Source organism: Staurois parvus, unplaced genomic scaffold (assembly GCF_062004578.1).
Source record: "Staurois parvus isolate SC_StPar_1 unplaced genomic scaffold, SC_StPar_1.0 ptg000463l, whole genome shotgun sequence".
NCBI lineage: Eukaryota > Metazoa > Chordata > Amphibia > Anura > Ranidae > Staurois > Staurois parvus.
In genome coordinates this window covers 1,355,881-1,377,500 of record NW_028318259.1, presented here as the reverse complement: position 1 = coordinate 1,377,500, position 21,620 = coordinate 1,355,881, and the positions used below count along the sequence as shown (strand labels likewise).

The 21,620-nt window shown below is 44.8% G+C and overlaps 1 protein-coding gene across 1 annotated transcript in view; it reads right to left on the bottom strand.

Moving 5' to 3' along the window:
- LOC149452810 (eukaryotic translation initiation factor 4E type 2-like) overlaps positions 1–20,055 on the bottom strand; it is a 22,638-nt gene extending 2,583 nt beyond the window's left edge. Inside the window, exons 1-5 of the mRNA XM_089688965.1 lie at positions 19,870–20,055; positions 13,923–14,057; positions 10,573–10,677; positions 7,804–7,956; positions 2,731–2,867 (exon numbers count right to left, since the gene is read on the bottom strand). Of these exons, the coding sequence (XP_089545091.1) occupies positions 2,731–2,867; positions 7,804–7,956; positions 10,573–10,677; positions 13,923–14,057; positions 19,870–19,935 (596 nt within the window). The 5' untranslated portion in view covers positions 19,936–20,055. The remainder of the gene's footprint in view (positions 1–2,730; positions 2,868–7,803; positions 7,957–10,572; positions 10,678–13,922; positions 14,058–19,869) is intronic.
- Between the last annotated feature and the right edge of the window lie 1,565 nt (positions 20,056–21,620).

Sequence of the window (21,620 nt, the reverse complement as noted above, 5' to 3'; positions counted from 1 at the left end):
ATAAGGACATTTACCTGTCCAGGGATCCAGCACTGTCCTCACTCAGGCCGATTCTTTACCGGTCTTCAGTTCCCCGGCATGTTAACTAACGGAAGTCAGCGGGGAGTCCTAGTGGCTTCACAGCCGGCTTCTGTGAATGGTTCCACAGCTTTCTGGGACCTGTGACGTGTCCCAGAAGACTGCGGGCAAACAGTGGGGTGCCAAACTAGAAGAAGCAGGTACCTGTCAAAACTAGGTACCTCCTCCCCACAATAAGAATTGGGGCGGCACAGTGGCTTAGTGGTTAGCACTTACGCCTGGCAGTACTCGGGTCGTTGGTTCGAATCCCAACCATGGCACCACCTGCCTGGAGTTTGTATATTCTCCCTGTGCCTGCGTGGGTTTCCTCCCACACACCAAAGACATGCAGGTAGGTTAATTGGCCCCTCTCTAAATTGGCCCTAGTATGTGTATGTATGAATGTGAGTTAGGGACCTTAGATTGTACGCCCCTTGAGGGTCAGGGACCTTAGATTGTACACCCCTTGAGGGTTAGGGACCTTAGATTGTACACCCCTTGAGGGTTAGGGACCTTAGATTGTACACCCCTTGAGGGTTAGGGACTGATGTGAATGTACAATATATATGTAAAGTGCTGCGTAAATTGATGGCGCTATATAAGGACCTGAAATAAATAAATAATGTCCAAAGGTGTTGGAGGAGGGGGAGGAGCCAGGAGAGTGGAATTTCTCCTTTTGGGTGGCGTTCCGCTTTAACGAATGTCACTTGTAACTTTTTAATAAAGTCTTAGCAAAAAAAAAAAAAGCAAACAAAAGTAAATGATCCGATGCGGAGGGATCAGCACCGTTTGTTCCCAGACCACACCAGCGGATGTGCAATCAGCGTGGCGTACTGGTGTATACGAGCCCTTCCAGGGTAACCATAGATAAAGACACAATCTAAACCCGTGTACCAAGGGGCTTTCTTTTAATCCCATACAAGTCACCTATTGTGACCGGAACTAGAAGCAGCAACTGCTCCTAGCCTCCATTAAGGCTTACCCTCCCAGCAGGCACTGCACAGACCGCTCGCCTCCCAAAAGTGGGCTTTGCTGAATTTAGGCTGACAGTATACTTAACCTTAAAGAGACCCTGTCAACAACTTAAAATCCAATTAAAGTGATTATAAAGGCTTAATTTTTTTTTTTTAAAATGACAAACTTGTCGATACTTACCTGCTGTGTGTAGTGGTTTTGCACAGAGCAGTCCGGATCCTCCTCCTCTCGGGTCCCCCGCTGGCGCTCCAGGCTTCTCCCTCCTGACAGGTGCCCCACAGCAAGCAGCTTGCTATGGGGGCACCCGAGCATGTGCACTCCCCAGCTGCTGCTCCGTGTCCATTCACACACGGATGCAAGTGTACAATCCAAACGCACACGTTTCTACGTTAAACATGGCGGTGTGTATAAGTGGGTGCTGCAGCGACCGTCGGCTGGAACCAAACAGAATCAACAAGAGAGAATGTCACCGGCACACTGAGGATCACCAATATGGGTCCAAAAGTTTTAATGAACGATCACATAGTTGCAGCAAGGCAACGTTTCGGAGTCTCGCAGGACCAGGGGCGGACTGACCATTTGGAAACTCGGGTACTGCCCGAGGGCCCGGGGTCAGTAGGGGGCCCCATGAGATGCCCCTGGTACCTTTTTCATAAGCTTTTTTGAGTTTGGGCAAGGACACAGGGGCCCCATGATCCCCTATTGCCCAGGGGCCCCATGAGTTGTCAGTCTGCCCCTGTCTGACCCTGACAATCACATGCCTGATGAAGGGGTCCTACGAGACTCCGAAACTTTGCCTTTTTGACCCATATTGGTGATCCTCGGTGTGCTGGTGACATTCTCCCTTGCATTCACACACGGAACCGCGGCTCTGTCCCACCCCCTCTCTCTTCTCATTGGCTCACTTGGCATGATTGACAGCAGTGGGAGCCAATGGCTGTCTCAGCAAATGAGGAGAGGGAATCACAGGATTGCCGAGACTTCAGTGCGCATCGCTGGATCGAAAGGGGGCTTCGGCGAGTATTGGGGGGGGGGGCTGCTGCACAGAGAAGCTTTTTACCTTCATGCAGAAAATACAGAAAGGTAAAAAACCTTCAGCCTTTACAGCCTCTTTAAGGCAAAACCCACAGAAACAAGTATTTTACATGCTAGCTTGCAGTGTTTATATTTCCAGAAACATCTTTTACTCACTTGGCAAGCTGGCTTTGAACCTGCTAGAAAATTTGACTACTCCAGGAAGAATCAATTCCATAGCACATTCCTCCTGGCACATCATAGCCCACCCCTCTTCTGGGAGTGTTTAATTACTGTCTGTGATGGCCCAGCTACTCTGCCCCTCCCCTCACCTATCTGCATAAACCTTTATGCAGCTGCTGGGGGAGGAGTGAAGGGGAATACTATAGACTGTCACTTAGGTGACAGCTCTGAATCTGCTGAAATCACATCAAAGATGGCAACACCAAACAGCATTCTCAGGGCTTCTGGAATAATACCCAATGGAGGCATCTGCAGGTAAATTAAATGAATACATTAAATGATATGAGTCTGGTGACAGAGTCTCTAATTCTGTGGCACAAAGCATTGACAACGTCTAGATTTTCACCTCATATTAGGGCATGATGTCATAATGACTGGTGTGGACAAGGCACAGCGCAAACACATCTGGATTATCTCATGTTCAGACCCGTCCTAACTTACTTCAGACTGTCGTTGTGAGTTTTGTACTCCATGATGGTGTTTGGCGGGAGGTTGAGGACTCTCCGTAGGGTGTCTCGGATGCGGACTGTACTCAGCTGATCATTGGCTGTCTTGTTCCAGATGGACAGGATGTCCTCCTGTTGGGTCATACAAAGCAAGTTCTAATCCGTCAGTGCTCCAAGCGCATGGAGATTGCCTGACACGGCAAAAACTCATACAGACATAATGACTCACAATAGTAAATAAAATAAATCTGTAAGGAGATATACTATATCACTAAATAAAAATACAAGTGAAAGTAATTATTTTAACCACTTGCCGACCGCAGATAGCCGAATGACGGCTCATAAGATGTTCTCCCATAACGCGCCCTCCCGCGCGCCCCCGGGGGCGCGCACCTGGCAATCTCCGTGATCGCTATGGACACAGCTGATCACGTGATGTGGTAAAAGGCTGCTGTGATTGGTGAAACAGTATAAGAACATGATAATATTTCATTTAATAAACGCCGCTAAGAGATTGATACCTAGATTCTGGCAGAGACAGGAAATCCCCAAAATAAAAGATTGGATAAGCAGAGTGGACTATATGTACAGGACGGAGGAGCGATGCCATATGGGAGAAGAAAAAATAAAACATTTTAGTAAAACCTGGGAAAAATAGATCAATTATAAAAATAAGAGATACTTAGAACAGATAATGAATGTAGAAGGTGGGAGGGGGAAAGACTGAATGTTCCCTTCACTGCGGTATTGGTACTTTTATTGGGCGAGGTAGGAGGTGGAGGACAGATGAAAGAGATTAATTGAGATTCTGGGTGATTGGTGGGGGGGGGTTGGGGAAGGAGGGGGGGAAGGTATTTTATAAAAAATTTTTGATATGATAAACGTGTGATGTAACATTTGAAATAATGTCTGTTTTATAAGTTAAAATCAATTAAAGTTATAAAAAAAGAAAAGAAAAGGAGAACCCCTCCAATTTCATCAGTTTAGTACATGCTACATTCCGCAGTACCAAGCCCTGATGAAGAATAACCCTTTGAACCCCTGAAATGTGTTTTTATGATACAGAAGTCTGCAGAAAATTAAAGTGGATCTTCACCTATTCCGATTACTTGGCTCCTCTGCACCCATCCACCTTCCACTGCCCATATATCAGATGTGTTTTTTTTTTTTTTAAATGTTTTTTTTCTATTTTATTTTTGGCCTGACCCCCCATTCTCTGTCATTCACGTAGGCCAGGGGTAGGCAACCTGAGAGCCGCAGGACTACAAGTTCCATCATGCCTCTGCAAGTCATAGCTGTAACTGTCAGTTTTGTAATCTTTGCAATGCCTCATGGGAATCGTAGTTCCACAACAGCTAGAGAGCCGCAGGTTGCCTACCCCTGACCTAGGTAAACGATGTCAGTGACCCGATACCTCCTGAAATATGTGACATGCATATCCCTGGAGGCACCGGGAGCTACGCACATCACCCCACTCACCAACAGAGGAGGGGGACTGGCCTAGTGGAGCGGGAGGCTGTGCCGGCTCTTTCGGGTTCTGGCGCAGCCTACTGATGATGTCACGGTTCCCAGTGGCGGTTGAAGAGAAGAGGATCACAGCAGGACAACATTAGATCCTCTGTGTGTAGAGGAGCAAATAAAATCATTATAGGGGGGAGGGTGAAACTTCTCTTTAAATCTGTACAATCTGGACACATTCTGTCTTTGGCGCTTTCCATCTTGCACAGTATACATACATAGGAATATTACTGCTCCGGGTGGTGTTACAGTTCTCATCCACCCGCTGCGGGTACTTACCTACTAGTATCTATTCCTCCCCGGTGTATTCAGATTCAAACAAATAGGCTGCATTTTTTTCTTAAAATCCGACAGTCTTTTATTGCAAGTTGTGCAAACTGACAGAGCCAGAATGTAGAACCGCCAAACCCTCTCCTGCGGTGCGTTTCTGCCCAAAAGGGGTTTAGTTTCTCCTTGCACACCCAGTCCCTACTAAATCAAAGAGCTGACCTTCACTCACCACTCATGCGGAATCTGTTTAAAGCGGAGCTCCACCCAAAAGGGGAAGTTCCGCTTTAAAGACTGCTCCCCCCCGCTCCCCATTAAGGATTGGCACCTTTGGGGAACGGGAGGAGAGGGTAACCAAATTTGACAGGTACCCGCTCCCATTTCCGCTGCAATCACCTAGGCCAGGGGTAGGCAACCTGTGGCTCTCTAGCTGTTGTGGAACTACATTTCCCATGAGGCATTGCAAAGATTACAAAAACTGACAGTTACAGCTATGACTTGCAGAGGCATGATGGAACTTGTAGTCCTGCGGCTCTCAGGTTGCCTACCCCTGACCTAGACGATTGGAGGCGGAAGTTGTCCTCCCCCCCCCACTGTAGTCTTCTAGGACAAGTGACAAGTTCCAGAAGACTACGGGACCACTCAGGAAGTGCAGCGCTACTCACACATGCTCAGTGGGCCCCCGGCTGTGAAGTTGCAAGCTGTCACAGCCGGGTGCCCACACTGAAGATTCCAGCACCCGGAACACCAGACGGCTTATGTAAGGGGCTGCGGGGAGGACACTGTGGGATCGTGGGACAGCTAAGTGGCTGTTTTTTAAAAGTCAGCAGCTACAGTTTTTGTAGCTGTTGACTTTTATTTTACGACAGGGTGAGTGGAACTCCGCTTTAAGGCCTCTTGGCATTTAAGTGCACCTGAGAGGGACAGGAGCAGCGTCCGAACCTACTGCAGGCAGAAGACCTGCACTTCAGAAACCCTGTCCCTGACTGCACCTGTACCACTCGCAGGGGCAGACTGACCATTCGGGAACTCGGGCACTGCCCAAGGGCCCTGGGGTCAGTAGGGGGCCCCATGAGATGCCCCTGGTATCTTTCATAGGCTTTTTTGGGTGTGGTTTCAGTGTGGGTGAGGACACAGGAGCCCCATGATCCCCTATTGCCCGGGGGCTCCACGAGTTGTCAGTCTGCCCCTGACCACTCGATACAGTTGCAGCCTGCTATACACTTTGACAGGCTATTTGCAGCAGAGCTGGATGCTGCATCTGTCCCTCCTGGGCACACTAACACGTGGGGAGGGACATACTGCAGATACAGTTGTGCTCAAAATTGCAGAAATTGTGAAATTTTGGCATTGATATTGAAAATATGACTGATCATGCCAAAAAATGCTCTTTTATTGAAGAATGATGATCATATGAAGCCATTTATTATCAAATAGTTGTTTGGCTCCTTTTTAAATCATAATGATAACAGAAATCACCCAAATGGCCCGGATCAGAAGTCTCCACCCCTGGATCAGAAGTCTCCACCCCCTGGAATGTTTGGCCTTGGTACAGACACACGAGGTGACACACACGGGTTACAATGCCAATTAGAGGTTAATGTCCCACATCTGTGGCTTTTTAAATTGAAATTAGTGTCAGTGTATAAATAGTCAATGAGTTTGTTAGCTCTTACGTGGATGCACTGACTAGGCTAGATACTGAGCCATGGGGATCTGAAAAGAACTGTCAAAAGTCCTGCGTAACAAGGTAATGGAACTTCTACACTGCATAAGACATGAATGAAAAAAACCCTCTGCTTTAGGAGATCCAGTGCCCCATGCCCTTCTTCTGTTTCCTGAAAAAGAGAAGGTGGGGGTCTGTAATAATAATAATCTAAAAATAATAATCTAAAAATAATAATAATCTCAAAATACTGCAGGATATTACTATTACAGCTGCACCCAAAAGGAAATGAAAGCTGGAGCTGTTAAGCTGAAGTTCCACCAGAAATAAATCATGGCACATCAAGCAAGTTTCTAAATAGAATCTCTCACCTGCCTTCTGCTGTGCAATGAGAACACTGATCTAAAATGCTCTGCCAGCTCAAGCTTCCTATCTGATGACTGATAAAGACGGCAGCCCGAATCAAACACTGGAGTAGTTCGATCAAAAAAAGGATTCCCCAGTGTGATTGATGATGAAGCACATGTACCTAGTATGCAGCGGTGTCCTCCTTCATACAACAGACCTCCATACTGTATGCCTCTATCCCCCTTCTATGTGGGGTTTCCTTCTGTTATCTGTAATCACTGGCTACACAATTACTCATCTTAACCTCCCTGGCAGTATGATTCTTTTCGATTTTTTGTGCTGAAAGCGGTACCATTTTTTTGCATGGAAATATGTCGTATTTTTATTGTAGGCCTGTAATTTTTAGGAATAACTCACTGAAATCTGTCCGAACAAGAGTCTAGTAAACATCCCGGGTAGGATAAAATTTGAAACACGAAATCATAAATTATAATATAATAAATAATCATAAAAAATAATAATATAATAATAATAAATGTAATTCAATAATAGAATCAAACCAAAAACACTGAAATTTGAAATACAGAGGCAAATTCGCACATCGCTGAGCAAAGTCGCAAAATCGTTTTCAGTGTCTGATGACAAATTTCCCCCACGAATCATTATCACTCAATTCTGCAAGTGGTTCTGATTTACTATCGCTGTTCTAAAACCGTTTTTGCGTAAAGGGACGCTTTTTGGACGCCATGGACTTTTCCAAGTTTCCAGGCAGAAAGAACATTCAAAATGCAGGCAGGGCGCCGAACAAAGCACTCGGGACAAAATGTATGTGAAATGCATTGAAACAGCAATGACAGCAAAAATGACATTTTTAAAAAATTTTAAATTTCCCGCCGGTTCCAACGCCCGTACATCCCGACGTCACAGGGACCGGAACACGGAAGCCGGATGCCGGCATTGGCCGGGGACGCTGCAGGGGACACATCGCGGGAGTGAAGGACAAGGTAAGTGCTGCAGGCACCGCCTGAGCAACACCGCATGGTAAGCCCGAGTGTAGCTCGGGGTTACCGCTCTTGGTACTCAAATTTTACCCCGAGCTACACTCGGGAATACCGCCAGGGAGGTTAAAGTGGATCAGCAGCTTGCGGTCATAAAATAATCAGTGTGTTTACAGAGGAAGCCAGTCAGTTCTATTTTCTGGCCTTCCAGCAGGAGGGACTATACCCATCATCTATTGTGTAGCCATGTGCTGTAAGGAGATGTTAATACCTGGAATCGAATAGACACCACCACTCCACATATCTCTTCTCCCACCATGAACTGCTCCCCCAGCATAGCCAGGATGATGTTCTCCCAGAACCGAGAGGCCAGACCTTTCCTTAGGCGTATGATCCATTTCCCTCCTTTTTTATTGACTTCATCCTGCACATAGATATATACAAAAACTGTTACTGAGATCCTGATTACATGGAAGTGGTTTTCTGGCATACAATGAATTTCCTCCTATTCTGGAACACGTCACAACCCTGCACTGCAAACTTTAACGAGACCCCATTGCCGCAACTAACTTTTAGCCCTGAAACACACTGACGCGGTGCGGAATTCAGTGCGAATTGAGCACCGCATCAGAATCGCCCCCCGTTCATGCGAACCGCTGCGGGTGTGTATGTTAACAACACCCCAACGTTCTTTACCTAGTGTTATGCTCTGTAAATTGCCTTATCTGCCAAATAGATTGTAAATAAAGTCTGCAGAGAGGTAAAGAATACGTGTACTTCCAGCAAAGTGCATTTAATCTGTTTACACCCTTAGCCCGGGTTCACACTGATGTGCGGAGGTGTAGCCGAAGCTACCGTACAGTATTACCGCGCATCCAGCGCGATGACAGATTAGGGACGTTCGTTTGGAGCCAGCTTGGCCCAAACGAAACTAAAGGTTCACATTGTATACCCCGCATAAAAGATGGCCCCCAATTTTTGGGGTATGTTTTTAAGTATAAAAAGACGCCTTATACGCTGGAAAATACAGTAAATACCATACCGCCCAGCACGCACACTCCGCTCCTCACAAGACCTCCTTCTCTCTAGTTCCCTGCCCGCCTCCAGGACTTCTCCAGGGTGTCACCCGTCCTCTGGAACTCCCTGCCTCAACCCATCAGATTATCACCTACTCTCCTCTCCTTTAGGCGCACCCTGAAAACCCATCTCTTCAGGGAAGCCTACCCCACCCCCTGCTAACTTGCTGACCTCCTCCACTCTTCCTACCACTCCATCCCCCACAGCTATCTCCTCCTGTGCCACCATCCCCTCCCTCCTAGATTGTAAGCTCCAAAGAGCAGGGCCCTCGATCCCCGCATGTTTTGCATTGTATTGGTATTGTTCTGTCACATGTTCTGTCCCCCTTTGTAATGTACAGCGCTGAGCGAACTATCGGCGCTTTATAAATACTGTATAATAATAATAATAATAATACTCTGGGTTTTTTTTTCCTTTTATAATAATGGACAAGAATGGTAAAAAACGTTACCTTATTTTTTACATATAACAGCTTTTACTTAACCCCTTGACGCCGATGTCAGACAAATATGCGGCCTCACAGAACTGGGCTTTTTTCCGTGGGGCCGAATATTTGCGTACCTGTCTTTGTGCTGGGAGCGCGCCGCACTGTGCGCTCCCAACACTGAAACCCCGGTGTCAGTGAGAGCCCCGGGTCCCGTTCTAACGATCGGGACCCGGGACTCCCGATTCCGGGTCACATGATCGCTGCGATATCCTCTGATTGGCTATCGCAGTGATCAGTCACTGTACAGGCTGGTCCCCTTGCTTTTTTCTCTCTCTATGAATGGAAAAGAGAGATACATTGTAACTCTCTAATTCCTGGCATAGAGGGAAAAAAAAAATATTTGTAAAAAAAAAAAATAAGATAAATAAATATAAAAAAAAGAAAAGAAAAATACCTAGATCAAGGTTTGATCTAGTTCAGTGCCAGGGTTAGTGTTTGGGTCAAGGCCAGGGTCAAAGGTCAGAAATTGTAAAAAAAAAAAAAAAAAAATTGGTGTCAGTGTGTTTTAAGTAAAAAAAAAAAAAAGACAAAAACAAAATGCGCAGTATTGTTTCTGGGCTGTACTCCGGGTACAAACAACAAATAACATACACAGAGATGGTATCGCTGCGATCGTCAAGAGCTGGAGAATTTATTTTGGGTTGTTCTTTGGTGGTAGGTTATGGTCGTAACAAGAAACACACAGCTAAATAAAAAAAATTATTTTTTTTTTTTTTACTATTTTGGGCCAGTTTTCCTTTGATAATAAAAAAAATCAAGAGATATCCATTACCATTTACTACCAAATGAAAGCCCAATTTGTCCTGCAAAAATCAAAGTATAATCCACCTGGTTGTACAAAGTAGTTGTGATGATATGGACGGTTTTACTAACACAGGTCAACGTTGCAGAATTGTGCTTAGGCATTTAGATTTGTTTTACCCTTAGGCGTGAAGGGGTTAAACATTTGACATTTTGAACCCTTTGTGGAGGTACAGTGACATCATTAATGTAGACCAGTGGCTGCCAGTGATAGCGTGGCCTTATACCTAGGAGTGTGGACATCTGCGTGTTCCTAGTTCTAAAGCAGACTGCAGATTATTGATCTCCAGGCATAGGAAACCATCCTGCAGACTGGCAACATCCAAGTGCTGGGTGTAAACGTTTTTCAGTCAAAAAGCATTACCCCCTGAGCAGGGCAGGACTGACAACTCATGGGGCCCCCGGGCAATAGGGGATCATGGGGCCCCTGTGTCCTTGCCCATACTCAAAGCACACCCAAAAAAAGCCTATAAAAGGTACCAGGGGCATTTCATGGGGCCCCCAACTGACCCCGGGCCCTTGGGCAGTGCCCAAGTGCTCGAATGGTCAGTCCCCCCCTGCCCCTGAGACAAAGTGCCACAGGGAAGGGGGCTGTAAATGTTCAGAAGAGACCTTCTATTGTGCCTCACAGCTACTTTTGACAATTCAACTCATCATCTCACTTGTTCCACCTACCTCCCACATGGGCTTGATGCCCTCTTTAAAGAGATGAAAGTCGCTGTACCCACTCAGGTCTCCGGGACGCACCAGATGGCTGTACACCCTCCAGAACTGCTCCACCTGCAAAGGACAGACACGTCAGGCTTCTATCCCCTTTATTCTCACCTGGTGATCCTGACAGTGACACTTCATATTCTAGGGTGACAACATTGTCTCACTGTATTGTATCTCTGGAGGAGGAGCAATTACACCCTAGGCTGCTCTCCAGAACTGGACTACAACCACATCTTCCTCTCTTCCTCATCATTACATGGGGGTTGGGGGGATTAGAAGTCTACAGAAGATGGCTTGGAAGAAAGATGAGATTTGTTGCGCTGTTCAGGGCACAAGTAGTAATATACTGTAGACACGGCATTGTGGCACATTCAACAGGTATGTTCTGTACTCACTAAAAATGTTCTTGGCATCTAAGGACTGGTAAGCTACAATACACTCACAGGCCACTTTATTAGGTCCACCTTGCTAGTACCGGGTTGGACCCTCTTTTGTCTTCATTCTTCGTGGCATGGATTCAACAAGGTGTTGGAAACATTCCTCAGATTTTGGTCCATATTGACATGAGTTACTGTTGCCTTTCTATCATCTCGAATCAGTCTGCCCATTCTCCTCTGACATCAACAAGGCATTTTCCTTTACACAACTTCACCCCCAGCTGCCGCAATTATGCACCCACAGGTTGTGTGCTGAGAGTACCCTCATTTCACAATGTATGAACTGTCACTGGTATCTCCCGGTCATGGCTTCTGACCAGGGACAAGCGGGATGGGCTCCTGATCATGTGACATTGGCGACGGCAAAGATGTGGAAGCCGCACGGTATCACAGGTATTAACCCCCAGTTCACATCTGTGCGGGTGGTGCTGCTGCGGATCAGCACGAAAATCCACCCGAGAATTGCGAACCCACGGGCAGGTGCCATTAGTTCTAATGACATGCCGCCCGCACTGGGAAACGCAACCGTACTGGGAACCGAGGTTCCCTTGCGGGCTGCGTTTTCCAAAGTAGTGCAGGGACTTCTTTCCCTGCGTGTCACGGGGCACGGGAGTCCATTCAAATGAATGGGCTCTCGTGCCCAAGCAAAAGGCGGCCCGCGTGGCTGTATATATATATATATATATATATTTTATTTTTTTAGGCAGGCCATAGACGGTTCGAATTTCATCTGGTTCAGCAGGAACCGGCCGAGATTCGAACCATGTATGGGCAGGCTGAGTGTACAACTAGCGTGCTGGATTTTACATGCGATTAATGCTAGCAGCTATTATTGTTCCACGGGAGGGATTCCCCCATCAATAGTCAGTGCAACCTGTGGTTGCAGGAAACAAAGAAATCGATCTGTCTGGCCGGCATGTCTGTAAATCCAGTTTCCAGTATCATATTTGTTGCTGAATATTTGCCAGTTTTTATTGGCCGTGTGGCAACAAAATCTTTAATAAAAATTGACAATTGATCCTCTATTATGCTCTGTTATATATACTTTTTTCTCTGCCGTTAAAAGTCCCAAAGGGTTTTCCCACATTCTAGGCTTTTCAACACAATATCTAGGGATGTTGGCAGTTGTTAGGCCCCATGTACACGGGACATTTCTGAATGATGGAAACTGACTGCTGGAAAACATAGGTTAAAAAACGTCTGTTTAGCCGCGTTTGCATAAAGCATTTAGCCGTGTTTATATTTATAAGCATTTTTTAAAGATAAGCACAGGAGAACCTCCCAAATGCCCAGAATGCACTGAAAAGTGGTAAATGATTAACTATTTCAGACTGTTTCAGAGAAATACAGAGAGTAGAAGCAGAGACAGCAGTATGTGTTGAGATTAGCTTAGGTGTGAGTTGCTCAATAACATTTCTTTTGTTTCCAAGCGTGGGAAAGGTGTCTGGTGGAGGGAGTCATTAAGGCCACCTGGCAGGGGTCTTCATGAGGAATCTGAGATGTGAATGGTCATTAACATATCTTTTGTTTCCAAGGGTGGGAGAGGTCTTAGGTGTGAATGGTCATTACTATATCTTGTTTCCAAGGGTGAGAGAGGTCTGAGGTGTGACTGGTCATTAACATATCTTTTGTTTCCAAGGGTGGGGGAGGTCTGAGGTGTGAATGTTCATTAACATATCTCTTGTTTCCAAAGGTGGTAGAGGTCTGAGGTGTGAATGATCATTAACATATCTTTTGTTTCCAATGGTGGGAGAGGTCTGAGGTGTGACTGGTCATTAACATATCTTTTGTTTCCAATGGTGGGAGAGGTCTGAGGTGTGAATGATCATTAACATATCTTTTGTTTCCAAGGGTGGGAGAGGTCTGAGGTATGAATGATAATTAACATATATTTTGTTTCCAAGGGTGGGAGAGGTCTGAGGTGTGCATGGTCATTAACATTTCTTTTGTTTCCAAGGGTGGGAGAGGTCTGAGGTGTGAATGATCATTAACATATCGTTTGTTTCCAAGGGTGGGAGAGGTCTGAGGTGTGAATGGGCATTAACATTTCTTTTGTTTCCAAGGGTGGGAGAGGTGTCTGGTGGAGGGAGTCATTATGGCAGCCTGGCAGGGGGTCTTCATGAGGAATTTGAGGTGTGAAAGGTCATTAACATATCTTTTGTTTCCAAGGGTGGGAGAGGTCTGAGGTGTGAATGGTCATTAACATATCTATTGTTTCCAAGGGTGGGAGAGGTCTGAGGTGTGAATTGGTCATTACAATGTGTGACAAGCTTGGTAGGAACATCCTGTGTTCAGTGTTTTGTCCATTTGAGTACCTTGAAAACACTTTGCATGCATTTTTCATGATGAAAAAAGGCTCTGGACAGCATCGGGAACTGGAAGAGTTAAAAAAAAATGTTCAAACGCAAATGCTTATAAACACGATTTGCCGCGTTTACAAGCGTTTGAAAAGCTGATAAAAAAAACTGCTGAATGCAAGTTTGGTGCGTTCAAAAAAAACGACTGTAAACTCAACTGCCTGTAAACGACTGTAAACATGGATGTGTACACGGACACATAGGAAAACGTTAGGGAGAGTTCAGGGGCTGCTGAAAAAAACGCTGAACAGCTCCTAAACGTGAGTTTATCAGCTGCAGTGTACATGGGCCCTTATTTGTTCGGTATTACCAGGCTCAAACATTTTCATGTACTCAAAAAAAAAGTTAACAACCCCCCCAAAAAAAAAACAAAACAAAAAAAACCCCCTCACAAAAAAAAATGGGTAGACTCGATGTCTTTTTCTATTGTCACTTTTCTATGCTTCTATGCATTCATCCCTGAATACACAATAAACCGTGTAACAGAAGGACTATAAGGTAGGTGGTCAGCTCTTACTGTGGCCACTGTGGCAAACTGACGGATGTTCTGCTCATAGTTCAGTGTGCTTGCCGGCCGGGAGGGAGTCCTGCGAGAATACCAGAAGGTATAGCGGTACTGAAGAGGGTGCTCACCGGGAGGGATCACTATATCCTAAGGATTCATAAATATTGAAATGTTATTATATACAAGAAATATCTCATTACTGCCTAGAGAATAACATTTGGGAATGACAAGATTTATCGTAGCAAAGTAAAAGTCTGTTCACAATGTGACATAAAGTGTGACTGACTGGACATTTTTTTTGTAGGTAAATAAAACCCAATCACAAAAAAAAAAAAAAAAATTGTAAGCTTCAAATTTGACCTCCGGCCTTCCCTCCAGTCTTGCACAGATGTACAGGCGCCTTTTGTCACCCGTCACACCGCTGCGATTTAAAATCACGTGATTTGTGGCCAATTTTAGGGCGATTTCTGAAGACTTTCTTGCTACTTGTGAAGAATTTTAAGGATTTCTTCAATTTGCAGTGCGATTTCCATTGTATTCTATGTAAGTGAAATTGCAACAAAACTGCAGAAAAAGTCATGCAAGAACTACTAGCAAATCGCACATTAAGACTCTGACATTCACATTCATTAGATGCGACTTCAATTTCCAAATCGCACCGGTGTGACCAGGCACTCACTGTACTGATATTACTTCCCAGAAAAATATATTTGAAATATATTTTAAAAATATTCTTCCCAAATATATTGACATATTTTTGAAATGCTACAATTTTGGCCATATTCAATATATTTAAAATAAAAAAAAAACAAAAGGGAATATATATATATATATATATATATATATATATACACACACACTGTATGTTGAAATGTGTTATTACAAAACATATGAAAAACATTTTTAAACATACATTTCAAATATACTGTATGTCTTTAAAAATACAAATCTACATTTTTGGAATGCAATTACAAATATATGTTAAAATGAATTTTTGTGATGTTAAAAAAAATCTGAAGAATATACAGGTGAAACTCAAAAAATTTAAAAGGTGAAACTAATATATGAGATAGACTCATTACATGCAAAGCAAGATAGTTCAAGCCGTGATTTGTCATCATTGTGATGATTATGGCTTACAGCTCATGAAAACCCCAAATCCACAATCTCAGAAAATGAGAATATTGTGAAAAGGTGGAATATTCTCGGCTCAAAGTGTCCCACTCTAATCAGATAATTAAGCCATAACACCTGCAAAGGGTTCCTGAGCCTTTAAATGGTCTCTCAGTCTGGATCAGGAGGAATCACAATCATGGGAAAGACTGCTGACCTGACACCATCATTGACACCCTCCATAAGGAGGGAAAGCCTCAAAAGGGAATTGCAGAAGAAGTTGGATGTTCCCAAAGTGCTGTATCAAAGCACATTAATAGAAAGTTATGTGGAAGGGAAAAGTGTGGAAGAAAAAGGTGCACAAGCAGCAGGGATGACCGCAGCCTGGAGAGGATTGTCAGGAATAGGCCATTCAAAAGTGTTGGGGACTTTCACAAGGAGTGGACTGAGGCTGGAGTCAGTGCATCAAGAGCCACCACACACAGACAGATCCTGGACATGGGCTTCAAATGTCGTATTCCTCTTGTCAAGCCTCTCCTGAACAACAAACAACGTCAGAAGCCTCTTACCTGGGCTAAAGAAAAACAGACCTGGTCTGTTGCTAAGTGGTCCAATGTCCTCTTTTCTGATGAGACAACCTTTGCATCTCATTTGGAAACCAAGGACCCCGAGTATGGAGGAAGAATGGAGAGGCCCAAGGACCCAGAGTATGGAGGAAGAATGGAGAGGCCCAAGGACCCCGAGTATGGAGGAAGAATGGAGAGGCACAAGGACCCCGAGTATGGAGGAAGAATGGAGAGTCCCAAGGACCCCGAGTATGGAGGAAGAATAGAGAGGCCCAAGGACCCCGAGTATGGAGGAAGAATGGAGAGGCCCAAGGACCCAGAGTATGGAGGAAGAATGGAGAGGCCTAAGGACCCCGAGTATGGAGGAAGAATGGAGAGGCCCAAGGACCCTGAGTATGGAGGAAGAATGGAGAGGCCCAAGGACCCTGAGTATGGAGGAAGAATGGAGAGGCATAAGGACCCCGAGTATGGAGGAAGAATGGAGAGGCACAAGGACCCGAGTATGGAGGAAGAATGGAGAGGCCCAAGGACCCCGAGTATGGAGGAAGAATGGAGAGGCCCAAGGACCCCGAGTATGGAGGAAGAATGGAGAGGCACAAGGACCCCGAGTATAGAGGAAGAATGGAGAGGCCCAAGGACCCAGAGTATGGAGGAAGAATGGAGAGGCCCAAGGACCCAGAGTATGGAGGAAGAATGGAGAGGCCCAAGGACCCCGAGTATGGAGGAAGAATGGAGAGGCCCAAGGACCCAGAGTATGGAGGAAGAATGGAGAGGCACAAGGACCCAGAGTATGGAGGAAGAATGGAGAGGCCCAAGGACCCAGAGTATGGAGGAAGAATGGAGAGGCCCAAGGACCCCGAGTATGGAGGAAGAATGAAGAGGCCCAAGGACCCCGAGTATGGAGGAAGAATGGAGAGGCCCAAGGACCCCGAGTATGGAGGAAGAATGGAGAGGCCCAAGGACCCCGAGTATGGAGGAAGAATGGAGAGGCCCAAGGACCCCGAGTATGGAGGAAGAATGGAGAGGCCCAAGGACCCAGAGTATGGAGGAAGAATGGAGAGGCCCAAGGACCCCGAGTATGGAGGAAGAATGGAGAGGCACACACTGCAAGATGCTTGAAGTCCAGTGTGAAGTTTCCACAGTCTGTGTTGATTTGGGGAGCCATGTCATCTGCTGGTGTTGGTCCACTGTGCTTCGTTAAGTCCAGGGTCACTGCAGCCGTCTACCAGGAGATTTTGGAGCACTTCATGCTTCCTTCCACAGACGAGCTTTATGGGGATGCTGACTTCATTTTCCAGCAGGACTTGGCTCCGCCCACACTGCCAAAAGCACCAAAACCTGGTTCAATGACCATGGGATTACTGTGCTTGATTGGCCAGCAAACTCGCCTGACCTGAACCCCATAGAGAATCTATGGGGCATTGCCAAGAGAAAGATGAGAGACATGAGACCGAACAATGCAGAAGAGCTGAAGGCCGCTATTGAAGCATCCTGGTCTTCCATAACACCTCAGCAGTGCCACAGGCTGATAGCTTCCATGCCACGCCGCATTGAGGCAGTAATTGCTGCAAAAGGGGCCCAAACCAAGTACTGAGTACATATGCAGCTTCTACTTTTCAGAGGTCCGATATTGTTCTATGTACAATCCGTGTTTTATTGATTGCATGGAATATTCTCATTTTCTGAGATTGTGGATTTGGGGTTTTCATGAGCTGTAAGCCATAATCATCACAATGATGACAAATCACGGCTTGAACTATCTTGCTTTGCATGTAATGAGTCTCATATATTAGTTTCACCTTTTAAGTTGCTGCACTGAAATAAATGAACTTTTGCACCAAATTCTCATTTTTCGAGTTTCACCTGTATATTCTTCAGATTTTTTTTTAACATCACAAAAAGTCATTTTAACATATATTTGTAAATCCATTCCAAAAATGTAAATATGTATATTTAACCATTAGCCGCCTGCCCTATAGCCGTTTGGCGGCAGCAAAAATGACAGATCTGAGTACTGGCCCCCTTTGCTGGTACCATGTGACCTGCTGTGACCAATCACAGCAGGTCACATGACAGTTGTATACAATGGATGGCTTCATTCATGCCATCCATTATATACTAGTGCCTAGCTGTGAATGGTCACAGCAGGTCACATGCACATGTCATGTGATTAGCTGTGGCCAAATCACAGCTAAGCACAAAAAAAAAAAAACTGATCACTTCTGCAAAGTAGTACAATGTTACTATGGTAACATTGTACTACTTTGGTCATAGTAAAATATGAAAAAAAAATCTTAAAAAAAAAAAAAAAATTAAAAAAAAATATATATATATATATTTTTTTTTCATACTGTCACCAGTCAGTGTCCCTGTTCACCGCCATGCCAGTTATATGATGACGCTGTACTGCACTGGTGACAATATGTAAAAAAAAAATAGTGAAAATTATTTTTTTAATTTTTTCATTTTCCAAAAATTTATGACAAAAAAAATACTTCAAAAAACGCGCCATGCCTCTTATGAAGTACGTCGGACTGTCTACTCTGCAAATAGGGGTCATTTGGGGGATATCTGTACTATTCTAACATTTGGGGGATATCTGTACTGTCCTGACATTTGGGGGGATATCTGTACCGTCCTGACATTTGGGGGATATCTGTACTGTCCTGACATTTGGGGGGATATCTGTACCGTCCTGACATTTGGGGGATATCTGTACCGTCCTGACATTTGGGGGATATCTGTACTGTCCTGACATTTGGGGGGATATCTATACTATCCTTACATTTGGGGGGATATCTGTACTGTTCTGACATTTGGGGGATATCTGTACTGTTCTGACATTTGGGGGATATCTGTACTGTTCTGACATTTGGGGGATATCTGTACCGTTCTGACATTTGGGGGATATCTGTACCGTTCTGACATTTGGGGGATATCTGTACTGTTCTGACATTTGGGGGATATCTGTACTGTTCTGACATTTGGGGGATATCTGTACCGTCCTGACATTTGGGGGATATCTGTACTGTTCTGACATTTGGGGGATATCTGTACCGTCCTGACATTTGGGGGATATCTGTACTGTCCTGACATTTGGGGGGATATCTGTACTGTTCTGACATTTGGGGGGATATCTGTACTGTTCTGACATTTGGGGGGATATCTGTACCGTTCTGACATTTGGGGGATATCTGTACTGTCCTGACATTTGGGGGATATCTGTACTGTTCTGACATTTGGGGGATATCTGTCCTGTCCTGACATTTGGGGGATATCTGCACCGTTCTGACATTTGGGGGGATATCTGTACTGTTCTGACATTCTTGGACCTCAAGAAATTAGATTGGCCGTCAGTACTTCAGGATTGATCAATATTCAGATCTATACCATAGTTTGTGAACTCTATAACTTTCCTACAAAATAAATAATACATCCTGATTTGGGTTATTTTCACCAAAGACATGTAGCAGAATACATCTCGGCCTAAATTTATGAAAAACAATTATTTATTTACAAACTTTTATAACAGAAACAAAGAAAAACGTGTTTTTTTTCAAAACTTTCGGTCTTTTTTTGTTAATTTAGCAAAAAATAAAAACCCCGGCGGTGATTAAATACCACCAAAAGAAAGCTCTAGTTATGTGAAGAAAATGATAAAATTTTAGTTTGGGTACAATGTTGTATGACCGCGCAATTGTCAAAGTGTGAGAGCGCTGAAACCTGAAAAATGGCCTGGGCAGGAAGGGGGTAAAAGTGCCCGGTATTGAAATGGTTAAAGACATTCAGTATATTTGAAATGTATTTTTAAAAATATTTTTCATATATTTTGTAATACAAACACATTTCAACATGCAGTATATATATATATCTGTCCTCAGAGATGCAGACAGCAGCAGAGCACATTCTAATCAGCATAGGGATGGGTTAGCCAGACAGGAAGGGAGCTTCAATCCATCCAATGGGGTCACCAGCTCCGTTCTGTCACACAATGCTGTGGATGGGTTTATAAACAGGAGCCGTCCCAGTTTAGGGAAGGGTCCTCCTCATCCTCTGGCTTCAGGCCTGCTCTTCACACTGATCTACATTTCCTCCCTGTAGAGCAGACCTGTATACTAGTGCTCAGTGTCGCCCTCCTCAGGGGCTCAGAACAGCGTGCGCCCCCAATACACCACCATATTTAATCCTACACACAGTACACATGGCAACAGTAATCATTTCCGGCGCGCTGACTGACGTCACGCGCCATACCGGAAGCGCCCTTTACACCGGCTTCGTACCTTGTATTTGACCACTTCCTCCTCGCCCCCTGCGGTGTGGAAATCGTCACTCCCCGACAGCCCCATGAGCGCTGCTCTGGGTCTCCCGGTGATACTTCCGGTTTCGCCGCTCACCAACGGTTCGCCCCGAGACCGGACAGCGCGCTGGCGTCACGCGTCTGTCGCTGGGCGGGGCGGAAAGGCGGAGCCACGCCGAGACGGGGGCGGGAGAGATGAAACACGTGACTGTCGCTGGCGCGCATAGAGGGGCGGGGCCTGTCTTAATGTGACATGTATGTAAATATGTGACACATGTTATATTGTGATGTGTATGTAAATCTACATGGGAGAGATGACGTTCCGTTACAGTTACATCACATGTATTACGTCATTAATAATATCGTTCATTTAAACTCCTTGAATAAAGTTGTTACGAATGAATATATTTAAATGATACAAATGTATATTCTATATTAATAAATAATTGAAGGCCCCCAATTTCAGAAAAACAAATCATCTGGATCATACCAACTCCCTCCCTGTCCATCATGGTGTGTAGTAATCCCGTACTGCCAGTAGGTGTCCTCAGTCCTCCAGGTTGAATGACCTCCCTCCAGTGTCCAGACTGCAGGGTGTCATGGACCCGCCCCCCCCCCCCCCCGAGTACTCCACGCCCACGCACAATGACGCAGAGATTGGTGTCGCCATGCCTTCTCTGCCTTCACGCCATAAAAACACAGTCCGGATGCCTTTCTGCGTGCGCATGTTTGGTGTGCTCTGGTGCATTTTTGATGCGTTTCGGTGCATTTTTTCCCCGCTGTATTAAGGACATGTGCATTCTGGTGCATTTTTTATGCGTTCCGGTGCATTTCCCCCCTTTTTTTTCACTGTTATAAGGACATGTGCATTTTTGATGTGTTCTGGTGCATCCCCCCCCCCTTTTTCCCCACTGTAATAAGGATATCTCCATACTGGTGCATTTTTCCCCTTTTTTTCCCACTGTAATAAGGACATGCATTCTGGTGCAGTTTTGATGCGTTCCAGTGCATTTGTTTCCTCTTTTTTTTCACTGTAATAAGGATGTGTATTCTTGCACATTTTTGATGCGTTCTGGTGCATTTTGTTACCTTTTTTTTTTCCTTCACTGTAATAAGGACATGTGCATTCTGGTGCATTTTTTATGCATTCCGGTGTGTTTTACCCCTTTTTTTTCACTGTAATAACATCTGCTATCTGGTGCATTTTTGATGCGTTTTGGTGCATTTTCCTCCTTTTTTTTCCTGCTGTAATAAGAACATCTGCATTCTGGTGCATTTTTGATGTGTTCCGGTGCATTTTTCCCCCTTTTTTTCACTGTAATAAGGACATGTGTATCCTTGCGCATTTTTGATGGGTTCCGGTGTATTTTACCCTTTTTTTCAATGTAATAAGGATGTTTATTCCTGTGCACTTTTGATGCAATCTGGTGCATTTTTGATGCATTCCGGTGCATTTTTTTCCCTCTTTTTTTTTCACTGTAATAAGGATATGTATTCTTGCGCATTTTTGCTGCGTTCCGGTGCATTTTTGTCTCCTATTTTTTTTCACTGTAATAAGGACATGTGCATTCTGGTGCATTTTCGATGCGTTCCGGTGCGTTTTACCCGTTTTTTTTCACTGTAATAACATCTGCTATCTGGTGCATTGTGATGCGTTTCGGTGCATTTTCCTCCTTTTTTTCCCTGCTGTAATAAGGACATCTGCATTCTGGTGCATTTTTTATGCATTCCGGT